Below are 16,420 nucleotides of genomic sequence, written 5' to 3'. Positions count from 1 at the left end.
TTTTATTAACAATTAAGTATAAACTATGTCGTTTAATAATAACTGAAGATCCATTTAGTTGTTTTGTAAACTATTAAGTATATATTAAGTGTTTTAATAATAGTTGAAGATCGATCTAGCCATTTTGTAAATCATTAGGTATAAACTAATCGTTTAATAATAATTGAAGATCGATCTATCCATCTTGTAAACTATTAAGTATAAATTGAGTCATCTAATAATAATTTAAGATAGATTTAGTCATTTTGTAAACTATTAAGTATAAACAAAGTCATTTAATAATAACTCAAGATCGACCTAGTTATTTTAAATTATTAAGTATAAACTAAGTCATTTAATAATAGTTGAAGACCGATTTAGTCTTTTTGTAAACTATTAATTATAAACTAAGTCCTTAAATGATAATGAAGATCGATTTAATCATTTTGTAAAATTATTAGGTATACAGTAAGTGATTTAATAATAGTTGAATAACAATTTAGTCGTTTTGTAAACTATTAAGTATAAACTAAGTCGTTTAATAATAATTGAAGATCAATCTAGCCATTTTGTACATTATTAAGTATAAACTAAGTTAAGGCAAATCATATTCATCCCAACAAGCAAGTGATCAATAAAAATACAAGCATATGGTCCATATCTCGCACAAGAATGGTTACTTGACACATTTTTTAGACGCTCATATGACCATGCAACATTCAACAAATATTCAAACAAATAATTGAACATCCCGCTTTGCTTGAGTAGTTTGGGCCACAATATGAGAATGAGTTGGATCTATGTGAAAAAAGTCATCTCATCACACACATGAATATTGCAATCATAAACTTGAATCAAGCCTTTCTCCATCACTTTCACTTTTATCACCTTTTTCTTCTTATTAGATTTATCTCCATCACTTTCATCATCTAATTTTTTTCGCTTGAATTTTTTCTATTTTCGTTACCTTTTTCTTCACTTAATAGGTCACTGCTGCTCTTACAATTTTTTTTCCATCTCACTAGATTGCTTCTCGCTATTTCCTCACTTTTTTATTTTGCTAATAAGTCATTGCTGCTCTTACTAGTTTGAAGTGTTGCAGTACCTTTTTTATTAGCAATCGGATAGCTCTCATCATTTTCTCTAGCATCTAAATTCGGTGAAGATGTTTCAATTCTTTTCCTCTTATATTGACACATTATATCTACACTAAAATAGTTAAAAAGTTAGTAAATGATATAAAATTAATTTAATAAGATCAATAGAAAATGTGTAATTATAATACATTAAACATCAATAATTATATTGTTTGTCCTACAACTAATCAATTGATCAACATCTGAACACAATTGTCTAACAACTGTTGTAGCTGTGGGAACAACTTATCTAATCGTCCGACAGCTACATGCAGTTGTTGGACCATTTGGTATCTGAAAGATATGCACAATTATTCTTATAAATTACTTTGGTAGTTGTCCAGACAACTGTAAAAGTTGTTAGCTGAAACAACTAAATTGGCTAAATCATTAACACAAAATAATTTTATACGGACGAAAAAGCTCTTTTGAGTTAATTTTAACTTCAAGCGGAATAAATGCAATGCAAAATAACAAAAAAAATATAGATATATGATATTGATTTTCTTCTTTATAAAACCCTAGTTTTGATATTTTGAAATAGAAAGGAGAAGAAAATTTGCTAGGAAAAAAACACAATAGAAAGTATTGAATAGTGATTTTAAAATTGAAAAAAACTAATTTTTTTTTCCAACTTGTCGTTCCTTTGCCGGCCTAGCCATTTGGTTCTATTCTATTAATGAAGAACTCTTCGAAGTCCTTTTAAGTTGGGATTTTATCAAAATTTAAAAAATATTATTTTGAATCCTTAAATTTTAAAGTTAATAGTTTGATCTCTTTTTATTAATGTTTAAAACAAGAAAATAAAGGAGAAAAAAAAGACCCACTTATCCTTTTTTTTTAATTGAAAACTTAAGAGCATTCTTACCTCATTTTCTCAAAAACAGAACCAAGAGTTATTTGATACTTCCATTTAATTTTCTCGAGTTATTGTGGATAGTTGTGCGCGTCGGGTTAGTCTGATGGCAGGACTTTGTGTGCGGCTTCCTCAAATCCCTCTCACAAATCTGAGATTTTTACGCTCACGCACCCTAAAGATAGTGCTGTGCTCTTCGACATCATCTGTGGAAAGCAATAAATGGGAACCTTTCATCAAAAAGAAAGTTGTGATGCGCGTGGGATACGTGGGTTCTGATTATCGAGGTCCTTTCTTTTTCTTTCACCACAACCTCAAATACCTAAATGTTGTTTTTTTCCTAATATTGTTAATTGCAGGTTTGCAAATGCAAAGAGATGAACATCAACTGTCCAGTAAGATATTCTCCCTATTTCTCCTTTCAATTTAATAACTATTATACGAATTCCACTTAGCTATAAACAGTGCTAGTGTTATTATCAGTAGCATTTCATCCCATATGCAGTTTGTTGCACTAGGCAGTGGTGGAGTCAAATTTTCACTGAGGGTGTCCAAGTGAAAAAACAAATACTTTAAAGTTTGTGTGTCTTTACTCTTTCAAACCACTAGACTACATCGTATTGTTGTGTCAAGGTATCCAAAATATGTCATTTAGCCACTTTGTTTATCATTTTACTTGTATATATACGGCATAATATTCCGACGAAGGGTCTCCAATTGGACACGAGTAGCTATGCCACTGACACTAGGCCCCCTATGTAATCATAAACCCATCAACATTCATTTCCCCCCTATACTCCACACAAAATCCTGACTGGTTATGATGCCTCAATAATATCTCACAATGTGCTGTGGTGCAAGGACATAAAATTTGTTTAGGTTTGTCCATCTACATACTGATAAGCACAAGGCTGATTGCATACATACATCAGGTGAGCGTGGGACGTAGCAGAATTCCTACTATCTCATTGGTGTTCAATCAATATCTTTGTGTTATGGAAACCTTGTTTAATTTCATGCAACCGCAAATTGGATCACACTACCATTTCTTACTCATATTGAGCTTTCAATTGCATGTCAATCTGATTGTATAGTGCCTCACTTTCTCACTCTCTTATTTCGATCATTTGCTACAAGTCTTACTTGATCGTAGTCTTATGTCTTCATTTTTGTCTTGAACACCCATTCTCCTAAACTATTTTCGACCTTGGCATTGAGCTTGAGCTCTTTTAATGGTTGACATCTTCTCATTTTGTTGCCTACTTTAAATGCTCTCTGACATATTTTTAGTTTTTTACTTACCTCATTATTTACCATTCAAACGTATCCACACTCTGGTGAGGTCTCACGAGTAGCTTTGCTTCGCATGTTTAAACTCCTTGGGCTATTCTATATCATATATCATGCAGCTTTCTCCACCATGGGTTTGTTATTTGGCATTATTATTTTAGGCATATGATGCCTTGCTTTGTTTTTGTCCCACTACCAAACATCTTCCTTCTAAAAGATTCCGTGCTAATTATGTTGTCAATATACTGAGGCTGGACGATTTTTGTACAAGTTTTTAGCCACGAATCACACACTTCTCTTCTTCCTTTTGCATTTGGCACGTGTGCATTTGCAATGCAAAATAAAATTTAAAATAACAACACCCATCAAGTCTTTTTTCATTTTAAGTTTGTTTGTGTCTCATGTCTTCTTACAAAACAAATGCTGGACTCCTACTGAGAAGGTGCACACTCCAATGCTGCTTCATGCTATATTTTCTTTGTCTCTTAATCCTGGTAGACTCTCACCATATTCATGATTCAGTTCTCCCTTTCACCCACTTCATTTTGCTGTGGAGTGTATGTCGCCATTATCTATCTCTTTATCCCGTTAAATTCATAAAATTTTGAAAAAATACTGCAAGTCATACTATGGTCCTTACTCCTTCCTACTTCATTATTGTTTGCAGTTTATTTAAGCATTTTGAAAGCTTTGGATTTTTGTCCAAAAGTTACTTGGAGAATTTCTTCCACATTCAATTCTTAATGTTGCATATTACCTTTTTCACCATTTGGTGTTCGGTTATAGTCCAATATTTGTTTCTGTGGACAAGTTCTTTCACTTCTCCTGATTTTTGAGTTCCTTTTTCACAAAAAAGACTCCTTGTGCTTCTTCCGCTGACTATCTTCTCAAATACCAGAATCTAGTAAATTTTGAATACCAATAACTACGTTGTATTGTAAAAATTCTTCTCTTGAAATTCAAGTGCTCAAATCTAAAATGCCCCAACCAAGCTGTCTCCTTTGGTTGATAATTTATCTTTAAACAAGACAATGGAAGTGTCGACCAACTTTTTTTGCACTGTCCCATAACAGCTGGCATATGACATTTCTTTTTCTCATTGTTTGGCCTTCAATGGGTTATGCCCCTCTCCACCAAAGATGCTTATGCTAGCTGTATATGTGGAGAGTTGACAAAACCATAAAAAGGATCGGGAGGATGACCAGATCAATAATTTTTTTGAGCATCTAGAAAGGGAGGAAATGTGGATGCTTTGGCCTTTGATGGAATATCAACTCCCATAAATACCATAAGACTAGGTGTTTAGTTAGTCTTTTTACGTCACTCTCTCTCCCTTAAATAGTATGGATAATATTTGGATTTTGTTGGCTCCCTAATTCTAGCACAAAAGGGTTTAAGGGGTATCTTTTTGGTTGCTTTACAGGTTTTTGCTCAGTTAGCTTCATGTTTTTTATTCTGTTTGAAGCAATTTTTAGCTGTAACCGTTGCGTCTCTTTGATGACCTTGCTGCATCTCCTTGATGACTTCTAATACAATTTAATTAATTTAACCAAAAAAGAAGTAAAACATGACTGGTTTTTTTCCTTGGGTTCCAACCTGGTGTTTAATACACACATTGTAGCCCGACTAATCCCAATTTGTGCATTGCAGGGCCCATTCTGCTCCCAACATGATCTTTTCTATACCCGGGGATCGAATCCGAGACCTTTGGTTAAGGGTGGAGGGATCCCAACCATCTCACCACAGCTTAGTCAACATTATTTGCTTACTTGTGCTACAAGTGTGAAATTCTATTTTTTGCACATGACATCCTTAATTCACTTGATAGGCCTATTAGCAAATGCTTAGTTAGTAGGTCCTCCGCATGGTCAAAAGGGTGTATAAGGGATTTAAATCAATTCTATTCGTTTTGTTGAATTCTGGTCTGACATTTCCTATTTTGGGAAGTTTCGAGTTATCTCCAAATTTCACATTGTCTCTGAAGATTTCTCTCAAGTGGGGGAAATTTTCTTATTACCACACATATGGTTAGTGCAACCCAAGTGCTACTTGTCTTTGGAAGCTACATCTTTTATTGTTTTTCTTTTCGAACATCTTTTCCTTGACATTAATGGCATAGAAGAGTGAAGTTAAGCTGCAATGGGTTAGGACTACGTTGCCTAGATGTAGACAACTAAGATATTTAAATTTGATGTTAAAGTAGACTCATATGACATAAATGTAGAATTTACACTAAGAATAAAATAAAATGGTTGAATGGAGAAGCGTTGTCGGAGTAATATGTGATAAAATGATATTTACAAAAGTAAAAGAAAAAATTATATAACTGTCAGAATAACAATATTGTGCGAGAGCGAATTTTGGGTCTCTAAAGTCAAAAGTTTTCACAATATAAGTGTTCCGGAATAGCGGATGCTATGGTGAATGTGCAGTCATACAAGATTAGACAAGCTTAAAAATGACTATCCGGTAAAAGTTGCCAGTGTAGTGATGATAAAATGAGAGAAGGTTATTTGAGATGGTTTTGTCACATCCTACGTCGACCTCTAGATGCATTGGTTTGTATGTGTGGAACTGGTGTGAGGGGTTGCCTTCTAGGTCGAGTCGTCGCACCGGGCTTGCCTAGTGCGGGTTACCTCTCCTATGTGGTTTGCGAGCTATTGCATTGGATCGAGAGTTCTACCCCGTGCACATTCAGAGGGTAGCGGCTGCGGGTTTCCCTCGTCATAAAAAGAAAAGGAAGTAGACCTAAAATCATGTGGAAGAACACTATCTTGAAAGACTTATAATCTCTTGGAGTTCGTATGGGTTTAGCAAAAAATAGGGCAGAATGGAAGGAAAAGATCCGCATTTGAAGTGTGGTGACATTTTGCTCCAGTTTTTTGGTCACAACCTTCTTTTCTTTTCCTTCTTCAAGTCCGAGCTTATTACTTGATCTTTCTTCTACCAAGGTGAGGTGTAGTACGAAGTGGACTTCTCCAAGTGGTCCTTTGATGCCCCCCACTTCGACATAAGTAGTTCCAATGCCTTTAGCTCCTTAGCTTTGCTACGAGTGAAGGGTCTTGAAACTGGAGCACCACCATCACGTGGCCAGTGAGGATCATATGACCGACCTAACTTATTTGGGGTTGAGGCATAGATGCATAGTTGTTGATTTGATAATTGAGAATTTGACATTACAACTTCAGAAGCCAGTGGATAATAATGTTACCTTCTAAAATAAATAAAAATTCAGCGGATAATGGGCTCGCCTCCTACCCTTTCTCAAATAAAACCTGGTTCCACTACATAATTTAGACCATTGATGTGCACCTACAACACATCTTGTGATGGACTACCTTTGCTAGGATGTGAAGGCTTCTACTTGTGTAAAAGCATAAACACTTATTCACTCTTTCTTTTACTAGGTGATTTCACTTATTCACCTGGGTAAATTCTTTCTTTTGCTGTTGTTCTGTATGCTTACTTGAGTAGAGAGTTGAAGGGCTCGAGGATCCTACCACATCTTTTTGCCTTATCACCATATTTCTTGACTGATTCTTTGACTTCCTGGAAGCTTCAAACTTGGTGTAGAGTGCCAATTCAGAGTGCATAAAGTTTATACTTTTAAGTGACAGAAGAACCTTAGTACTTTTTTGATAAGAGGCCACATGTGCTTGGAGGTGACTTTGGAAATAACTATCTCCAAGATCAAATGATCCATTGCCTATAGCCTTCAGATTTGTTTAGTTTGACTAGTCTACCTCTGCCTTTTGTGCTTCAGTTGTTTACATGACCACTTGTCGTGAACTCTTAAAGCTATTTCCACTGTTCTTTTGATTTGAGAAAGTTTTTTGCTGACAACACTGGTCATAATGACCATCAAATCGTGGAACATAATGCTGGATGAAGCTTGCAGACGCGATGAGAGAGAGCATAAGCTTATTAAAATATAGCTGCTGCAATAAACATGTTAAAGTATTCTCAAAGTAATTTGTAATGGTTCTGTTTTGGGTTTGGATTCTCAATTTTTTTGGTGAGTGTTGAATGATCAGATTTTTTCAAATGTTTTCATAGTCTACAACATACATTAGATCTCATCTGTTTAATATCTTTGTGCTCTCTCTCAATTTAGTCTGTTAGTTGCTTCGAGTTCCTCTTCTCAGCTTAGCCCATTGAGACACCAACTCTACGTCAAGCTATGATGCTCGTACTCTTAAAAAATGTCGATAGGTGCATGTAAGATACTTCAAAAATTGTGCATTTTCATAAGAGTCTGACACTGGTGCGGCAACATTTTTGGAGAGTCTGAGCAACATAGACGGCAAGCATACTCCTTAGGCTCTTGAGCCACTTTTCTCCTTGCATTAGGTCCACCTTTTAGCCTTCACTTTCTGCTGAATATACTCTTCAGCCCGTTGAGTCACTTTTGTTCTTCTAAAAAATTACAACAACAAGAAGATACCCTTTGAAATCCCACAAAGTGAGGTCTGGGGAGTGTAGAGTGTACGCCCTTACCCCTTACCTCATGGAGGTAGAGAGACTATTTCCAGAAGACCCTTGCCTCAAATGAAAGAAAGGAAAAAAGAAAATAAAGGAATTTCAATTCATGTGTAAACCCTAGAACTGGTTAACAAATATAAATGTCCCACATTAGTTGTTAAAATGTATTTTTGGAATGGTCCTCAGCTGTTCCACTCATTGCCAGAGTTTAGATTGGAGGAGAGGATTCTTTTTTATATACCGAATGACTAAGAGTTAAGACAAAGGATCAAAGAATTGAATATCACAATAGTTAAGGCGGAGGATTAAAGAATTGAATATCACAAGAGACAGAGAATAGATGAACTCCGTATGTAAATATTCATCAAAATCTAGACTTAACATTGGCAGAACATATTACTAAAAACCAATAAATGGGCTCATGATCAGTATCTACCTGCTACTTTCTGAAATAAATTGATATTTCTCTCCTGCATACTATGATTCAGTTCTTAAAAGATCTTACAGGAAAATGATAATACTTTATTAGAAGTCCATTTTTTACATTTTTCAATTATTTCCTACCTTCTCCATTACCAATTTAAAAATAATTACTTCCAACCTTCTCTATGGTGAGAGGAGAAAAAGAAATGGAATGGAAGTGCTATATCTTCTGTTTTGTCCTAAAATTTTTCTCAAGGTATTTATGATTTGCTTGACTTATGATAACTAGTGGAAAACTCCCACTATTTCTTGATATTTGGTGGTCTTTTATTGGGTTTCACTTATTGTTACTCATGATATTCAGCATAGAAGTACGACTGGAAATGACTTATATACTAAAATACAGGACTATTTAGTGATATTTAGGATAATGTGTTCACTAGTAGCAATTTTTATCTAGGTTGGTGGATTGTCTTGCTTGGGAAATTAACATTTGGGGTGTTATAGTAAACATATTATCGACTGAATTGGAACTTGCAGGGTTTAATGTATAACTATACTTGTAAATTTGGGTCATCTGCTTCATGGATGTGCTTTGTTGGAGGAGAACTTTTCATGGAATTTATTTCAGTATTTTGTGTATGATAATTTGAGCTAGCCGTGGCAATACTCTATTTTTTTACATGCTGCATAAAACTTGACTTGCATACATGTTCTGTTAGTCTAGATGTCATGTGGGGTTTCACTAAACCATTGCAAGTTCTGTAATGCAGCCATTGAAGGTGAACTGGAAAAAGCTATCTTCAAAGCTGGTGGTATTCGAGAAAGTAATTTTGGAAATTTATATAAAATTGGCTGGGCGAGAAGTAGTCGAACCGATAAAGGAGTAAGCTAGAGATTTAGAATAACTTGCGCATGGCATTTGTTTTTGTTTCTCCCCTAAAAGTGTCTTCTCTTGCCATCATGCTGATTTTATTTCAAAAATTCATATTAGGTTCATTCCTTGGCGACAATGATATCTCTTAAAATGGAGATTCCTGCAGATGCATGGGAGGATGATCCAAATGGGATCACTCTTGCTAATTGCGTGAACTCGAGTCTTCCAGAAAATATCAGAGTTTTCAGTATTCTACCCTCAAAAAAGTTAGTTTCTGTCTCCTATTTCTTAATTAGCCTGTGACTGTCACTTTCGTTCTTGTCCAATTGATAACCACAGATAGAAGCACATTTACCTAGAGACTTTTTGTTTATTCTGTTCTTGGTTGGGAATTGAATTTTCATTATCATTAATTGTGGAGGAAAAACTTGTAACTTTGCTTGTAAAAATCTTGTAAATGCGCAGATTTTGAGGTTAGAAGTGAAAACAAAAACATATTTCCTTCCTTTCTGCGGGTTATAGCAAGTAAATTTTTTGGGCTAACCTGAAACAAGCATAACTCATAAAGTAAGAAAATACTCCCTAATGTACTTCATTAATTGGAAGGCTACGACATAGTATCAAAAGCATTCTAGTGCAGACTGTTAAGTCCGTTATGTTTTCTTATCCTTTCTGCTGATCAGTTGTTCATTATAGCATTGATCTGATTCTTGCCACAAGTGAACCATCTCAGCATAGTAAATAGTAACACTTCTCATCCCCCTGCCTAGCGTTTCGCAGTTTTAAGTTTTAATTAAATAATCAGAGAGGCATTTTACTGTATATATATATATATATATATATATATATATATATCAGATTAAATCTCTCTAAAAGCCTCCCAAACTTCCCTAGCAGTGGGAAGAACAAATATGATTTACCTATATCGAATTTCATGGAGTTTAGTAGCCAAGTTATTACCAATCGAGATATCTATTCTCCAGGCGTACATTTTTCGGTCTAGTTCAAGCTTTCTATTTCTCCAGTTAGGTGCCTAAGTTTACCTCAACCAGAAATTACCAAACAGACAAATTGTGCTTGTAAGAAGTAAATTGAAAAGATAAATGAGAAGATTCACCGCCTTGGTTCATTGTTGTCTCGGTTGAGACTGAGAAGATTCACCGCCTAAGGTTCATTGTTGTCTCGGTTGTGACTTTGTTACAGAACTCTCGACTTCTATTGGTGCTGCTGGATGATGTAGTCCAGTAAAGGTTGTTCAGTCATAAGCAACAAGAAAAGATCATCCATATGTAACAAATAGAAAGTAACAAATAAATAATCGATATGTAACAGAAGAATAAATCATTGACCTCAACAAAGTAGTGGTGAGAGTTGTTCTTTGAAATGCTTACGACCACACTTAGACATAAGATAATCTTTAATAGTTAATATAAATAGAAAGATATAACTCATCAATATGTAATAAATCATTTAATATGGTGGGATTTAGCACAAACCAACTCAATCAAATGGAGATGTGCATATCAATCCAATGCATATCATGTAAAGTGGCAACTCATAGACAACACCAAATAAATCAATATCCTCAAAACCTATGTACACGTGGATGGGCTTGGGGTTGGTCAGCCCAACGGTTCATGGGGGAGAAAAGCTGGGTTGTCCATATGTCGTACTCCACGAGCAGTGCATACTCTATCAACGTGCTATCATTCTCATCACAGACGATCTCAACATGCACCTTTTCATGATCAATAAGTCATATCTAGTTCAAATAGTTTCCACGTGCTTGTCTGATATAAATTTCTCAATCACGATTATAATCACCAGATAGAAGCATGGTAGGAAAATTTCCATAGAGCGAGTTTTCAAGTAGTCATGCCATCTTATATGCAATTTGCTCAAGATAAAGCCCATCTGGCATCAATGTTATTGGATTTGTCATTTAGCATGAAGTTCCTCTTACATATCAATTATTGAAGTAATTAAATCAATTAAGCACTTAAGACATGTCAAGTCACCCAATGTTTCCATAACCTCTCAGGACCTTGCTTATACGACACACCCTTACCCATATACTACATTAATTGTTTAATCAAGGAAAACTATCCATTATTGAAGGTCAAGTCTGAACTTACCTCGAGCCAAGTGCCATGATGTCTACAAATGGACTTCTTTTCTATAATGCTTTTTATAGCTCTCAATCTATAAAGAATACGATCTCTTCGATTATCTAGTCATACCCTTGCCTGCCCCACCTTTTTTTTGGAGGGAGGATACAATTGTTGAAGATGAAGTCCCGTATTGACATGATAAGAGTTCGGTCAACAAAAATCTAACGTCGAGCCACTGAGGTCAAAACCATAAAGATCTTCTAGAATTGGATCCCTCACAAACCTATAATCTCAAATCTCAATTTTCATTCGATCCCAATCATTAATCGATCCCCAAATTGGATTAAAGCGCTAATTAGGATTAAGGAATCATAGAAAAATACTAGAATCAAGGTCAGATACTTACCCTCTTATATATGAGTTGATTGTTTCAAAAATTGCCAAAATCCGAGATTTAGAGCTCCAAAAACATAATTTGAATAGTAAGTTTGAATTGGGGATTCGTAAGTCTACCCAGATTCCTTCTCTACAAACGTCAGGCCCCCCCTCTCGATCCTGGGTCCTTTATTCCTTGCACTTCGCAGCTGTGAGCTCCCCTTACGCGACCACAGAGACCTCTGGCCCCCTTAACGATTGCGTCTACCAGCCCACAAAGCCATGAGTTGTGAGCCTAGCCTCCTACATGACCACGACACTGTCACACTACTTTAAAGAACAACAATTGATGGCACCAACAATAAAAAATTTGGTCTCTTTCGTTGTTTTGCTGCCCGAAACACATCCAAATCCATTGGGATGGAAACCAAATATGCAAATCACTTCAAAAAACCCTATAAACCCGTTGGAATACTCAAATTACCAATGTAGTGTCATCTAAGCATATATTTGACCGTGGTCAGCTTTTATTTTCTTAATTCTCTAGTTCACTACCTAAGTGTCTGAATTACTCCCGAGTCTCCAGAGACCATCCAACCAAGTCTTAAATCATTTTCTGAACCAACAGGAGCCTTCAAATCTCGATTCTGAACTCGTTTACTCCAAATTTTGGTTTTGGTTAATCCTTTGTTTTCTCCAAAACTTCTAGTATTTAGTATTCTTTTCTAAAATACATCCAGGTCCCTGGGGATACATGTCATCCATTCTCGCAAGTCATAATTCACACTTTGAAGCTATAGGATGTGTCATTTAGGGGAAAAGGGTTCTAATACTCAAAATTATCAGATTGGTTCTTATAAATTTATGGGCCCTTGATGCTGGTGAGGAAAGGAGTTTATCTTTGTATTCTCTTTGAGTCATTTCAGTTATTAGTAGGGAGGACAGAGCTTCCTTCATTACATTGTTCCATGATATTGGTCAATTTGCCTGTCTATCTACTGTCTGTGATTTGTCTTAATTCAGTTAGAAAATGATGTAGCAGTTATGGTTTTCTTTTCGTGTCAGTTAGTTATTAGTAGGGTTCCTTCATTGTTGCATGATATTGGTCCATTTGATCATTTGCTAGTCTGTCTTCTGTATGATATGTCTTTATTCAGTTTGAAAACGATATAACTGTTATTGTTTTCTGATCCTTTATAGTTAATTCATTTTAAACGAGCTTCAGGAGGTTTGATGCCAGAAGAGAGTGTAATGCACGCAAGTATTCTTATCTCATTCCTGCTGAAATCATCGGGATTAAGAATGATTCTGCTTCTTCTGAAATCGAGTACCATATAGCCAATTTTAATGACATACTAAATTCTTTCGAGGTATTTTCAAGTCCATTAGATGGATTTTCTTTTAATAGCTTTGTTTCATATTCTTTAAAATTTTCGTTTATATTCCTTAATTTATAAGTGATTTGTATTGTGATGTGAAATTAGATCTTAGATCTAACTCACACCCAAAAAGCTAGCTCAAAGGGATGAGGATTGTCTAAGCCTTATAAGGTGTTCACCCATTTCATTAACCATCGATGTGAGACTTTTGTCGGTTTTAACGCCCACCTCACGCCCGGTGCTTAGTATCTGGTGCGTGGACAATTTTGATTTTGAGCGTCCCAACATCGGGTGAGGCCATGGTCTAATACCATTTTGAGGTCTTAGGCCTAACTCACACCCCAAAAGCTTAGCTCAAAGGGAGGAGGAGGATTGGGCCCAAGTCTTATAAGGAGTCCACCCATCTGATTAACCACCGAACTTTTGTCATTCTTTAACAGTGATATGGCGTACCTTTCAAAACTTCAATTTTTCTCCGGTTTGTATCTTCAAGAGCTCTCCTGTGTGGTTTGTGAGCTATTGCGTAGAAGAGGATTTTTAACCTTGTACATTCAAAGAGTAGCGGCTGCGGGTTAACCTTGTCATAAAATAAAAGAGTTTTTCTCTATATTAGTCCCAAAAGGACTGACATTAGGTTTCACTGGGATAGTTCACGAAACTTTAGAAAATGTTACGTGCCAATTCAGTAGATGAGTGATTTCATTTTATGATATCTAGTTGTTTTCCATTGATAAAAGACAATGATTCTGTTCTCTTCACTTGCTGTTTGTGATTTGGGTTGCAGGGAGAACATCCTTTCCACAATTACACAATACGATCCAAGTACAGAAAACAATCTCCTGCCAGAAACTTGTTAAAAAATGACAGTCTCTTAAAAAAAGGGAGGCCCTCCAGTGAGGAAGAAATATCTGGGTCTGAGGAAATTGATGGAGAACAAAACCGTAAAGAGCAGGGGGTTGTGACGATTGTTGAGGCTGAAAATCAAAATGCAGAAGGCAACTGTAATTTGAAAGTTAGTCATTCAAAGGATCTTAATTCTGTTATACCAATTCAAGCAAGATGGCTCCATGAACCCGATGCAAGAGATAAACTTAGCTCTGCTCATTTCAGAAGGATTTTTCACTGTCATTGTGGAAAATTGGAGAAGTTGCTCGGCATGAATTATGTTGAAGTTTCCATCTGTGGAGAGTCATTCATGTTACATCAAGTAATTCTCTTTGATTATCATTTTGCCCTGTTCATTCTTTCTAAAACGTTTTAAAAAGGAACACTCTTCAACTTGCTAAAAATATTAATAACACCTGGATACTTGTCCATTGAACAAGGGTGGCACTTGGTAAGCATGGATCTGTCTTCCACAGGAAGAAATGTATTGTAGTTGTATTACCAAGATTCTCATTTGCCTTGATGTACACATTTCAATTGGGGTGGACATAAATATGAATCCTTCTTATGGATCCTGCAAAATACACTGGTCTCTTCTTTTATTTGATACACCAAAATTTGTTAGAATAACTATATGGGATACTCGTCCTTGAGCCCATGCATGAGCCAAGAAGATGGGCAGTGATTTTTCAACTTGGCAGCTTAATTAACCAAGCAGAATGAACTGTTGTTTACTTTCTTGGGTTTCATTACATGCAGTTGTATCTTGTCTTTATTCAGTTTCATGTTACTTTGTTGTGATCTTTGTTTGTGTTGACAAGATATGTTGTATGCGTCTAAGCTTATATTGTTGCTCTTTTTCAGATACGCAAAATGGTAGGGACAGCAGTTGCGATAAAACGCAATCTTCTACCACATGATACTTTGAGAATGTCGTTATGCAAGTTTTCAAGGATTGTGTTACCCCTAGCCCCATCAGAAGTTTTGGTTTTGAAGGGGAACAATTTTGCTTTGAGAAACCATCCAGGCAACATAATAAGACCTGAAATGTTGACATTGTTGGAATCAGACGATATTCTCAAAGCAGTTGATGACTTCTACTACTCTACATTGTTACCTCAGCTTTCTAGATTTTTAGACCCTTCAAAGTCCCCTTGGAGTGAGTGGGTAGAAATACTGGATGCAAACACAAGCATTCCAGATTATCAATTAGAAGAAGTAAGGGTTGCTTGGAAATTGTGGAAGGCACAGTATGATAGCAGAACTAAGTTTCCATCAGTATTGGCTCAAGGTACATTATGCATTATCACTAATTTGATGTTCTGTTGAGCCGTCTCCTCTTTCCTTGGCTTACTGGATGTTAGGCCCAGGTCAGGTGTATGTAGAAACAATAAAATATGTTTTTGCCTCTTACTGCACCATCTTGTATCACTTGGTGCACAAGTTTGAATTGGTTTTATGGAATTGTATCATTGAAATGATTTGTGTTTCTTCTGTGCAGAGTCTGGTGTCGTATGATGGTCAAATTGTTAAGAGCATCAATCAAAGATAAAACCTCTGTTTGGTATTTGCTAAAACAAGGATGGAAATTGGCAACTTGGAGAAAAATGACCTTTTGGAAAGTTACCGGTTTCAAAAAGAAAAAAGAAGAGAAAAATGACCTTTTGGGCATGCATGTCGACAAGTCTGTTCCACAATCAAAATTATGACCACCAGACAACTAATACTCTCTGTACCTATTTGGATATGCAATAATAACTCTAACTTGCCATTATCTTCACTTTTTCTTTTTCTTTTTATCAAAGAAGAAACTAGTTTATTTATAGAACACAGGACAAATATTTTTGAACCAACTTTTCTTTTATAAATTCAAATACCATATAATTCTCATTCTCTCTCTAAGTTAAATAATGTAGGCTTACTTATCAATGAGTAAAAACAAAAATTATTTTCAACAAAATGCTTATATGTATATACAATGATAAAAAACATAAATATGTTATATCTAATAAATATTTATCATTTATGTCAATATAATTTTTTAAACTTAATATAGCATTTTTTTGGAATTAAGAAAATTGTACAGTCAATTGCCTCTTTTAGTGCACTTTTTCTCTTCCTTTGCTTTTTTTCTTTTATTCTTCTTCTTTATCTCTTTTCCTATCATATTATCCTCCTCTTCTTTCTTTCTTTTTTATTTTAGAGTTCTTCATCTTTGAATTCTCATATAAATAACTATCTCGAAATCATTAATAAAACTTTTATAAGACATTCACATTACATTTTGATGCATATTGTAATCGTCATTATTTTCTTACTGATAAATTAAAATAATTTATAAGACACATGTATTATAAGTTTTATCCATAAGCAATTCATTTATAAAGCATATTGCAAATATCACTCATTTCCTTAGTGATACAAATCAAATAATTTATAAGACATATATAATATTAGTTTTATTCATGAACAATACATTTCGAATGCATATCGCAAACTTTACTCTCTTCTTAGTGATACCATCAAAATAAAAAGAAATGGAGAAAGAACAACGTACAGAAAAAAGAAAGAGATTGGAAAGAAAGGGATAAAGAGGGAGAAAGAGAGATAAATTTAAAAAGGCAAGA

General features: G+C 35.2%; 1 protein-coding gene across 3 annotated transcripts; it reads left to right on the top strand.

The window, feature by feature from the left end:
• Positions 1-990: 990 nt before the first annotated feature.
• On the top strand, positions 991-15,683 carry LOC101259073 (putative tRNA pseudouridine synthase). 3 transcript variants are annotated; one of them, XM_004246984.5, is made up of 8 exons: positions 991-2,258; positions 2,331-2,366; positions 8,940-9,052; positions 9,161-9,309; positions 12,755-12,899; positions 13,693-14,115; positions 14,658-15,084; positions 15,295-15,683. In XM_004246984.5, exons 1-8 carry the CDS (start codon positions 2,078-2,080, stop codon positions 15,309-15,311), a joined length of 1,491 nt encoding a protein of 496 aa, XP_004247032.1. In that variant the 5' UTR covers positions 991-2,077; the 3' UTR covers positions 15,312-15,683. The 3 variants fall into 3 exon arrangements, with proteins under 3 accessions (XP_004247032.1, XP_019071271.1, XP_069144844.1); XM_019215726.3 differs by having other exon boundaries at positions 14,658-15,163; XM_069288743.1 differs by having other exon boundaries at positions 2,002-2,258; positions 4,912-9,052; positions 14,658-15,163; positions 15,295-15,442.
• Positions 15,684-16,420: the final 737 nt, after the last annotated feature.

This window comes from Solanum lycopersicum, chromosome 9 (genome assembly GCF_036512215.1).
Source record: "Solanum lycopersicum chromosome 9, SLM_r2.1".
Classification (NCBI taxonomy): Eukaryota; Viridiplantae; Streptophyta; class Magnoliopsida; order Solanales; family Solanaceae; genus Solanum; species Solanum lycopersicum.
This window is presented reverse-complemented; position numbering and strand designations above follow the sequence as displayed.

What these genes read in the sequence shown, in the direction of transcription:
- LOC101259073 (XM_019215726.3), top strand. Translation starts at nt 2,078, where the DNA reads ATGGCAGGACTTTGTGTGCGGCTTCCTCAAATCCCTCTCACAAATCTG. An exon ending in CGTGGGTTCTGATTATCGAG is followed by an intron (nt 2,259 to 2,330) that starts GTCCTTTCTTTT and finishes TGTTAATTGCAG; the next exon opens with GTTTGCAAATGCAAAGAGAT. An exon ending in AGTCATTCATGTTACATCAA is followed by an intron (nt 14,116 to 14,657) that starts GTAATTCTCTTT and finishes GCTCTTTTTCAG; the next exon opens with ATACGCAAAATGGTAGGGAC.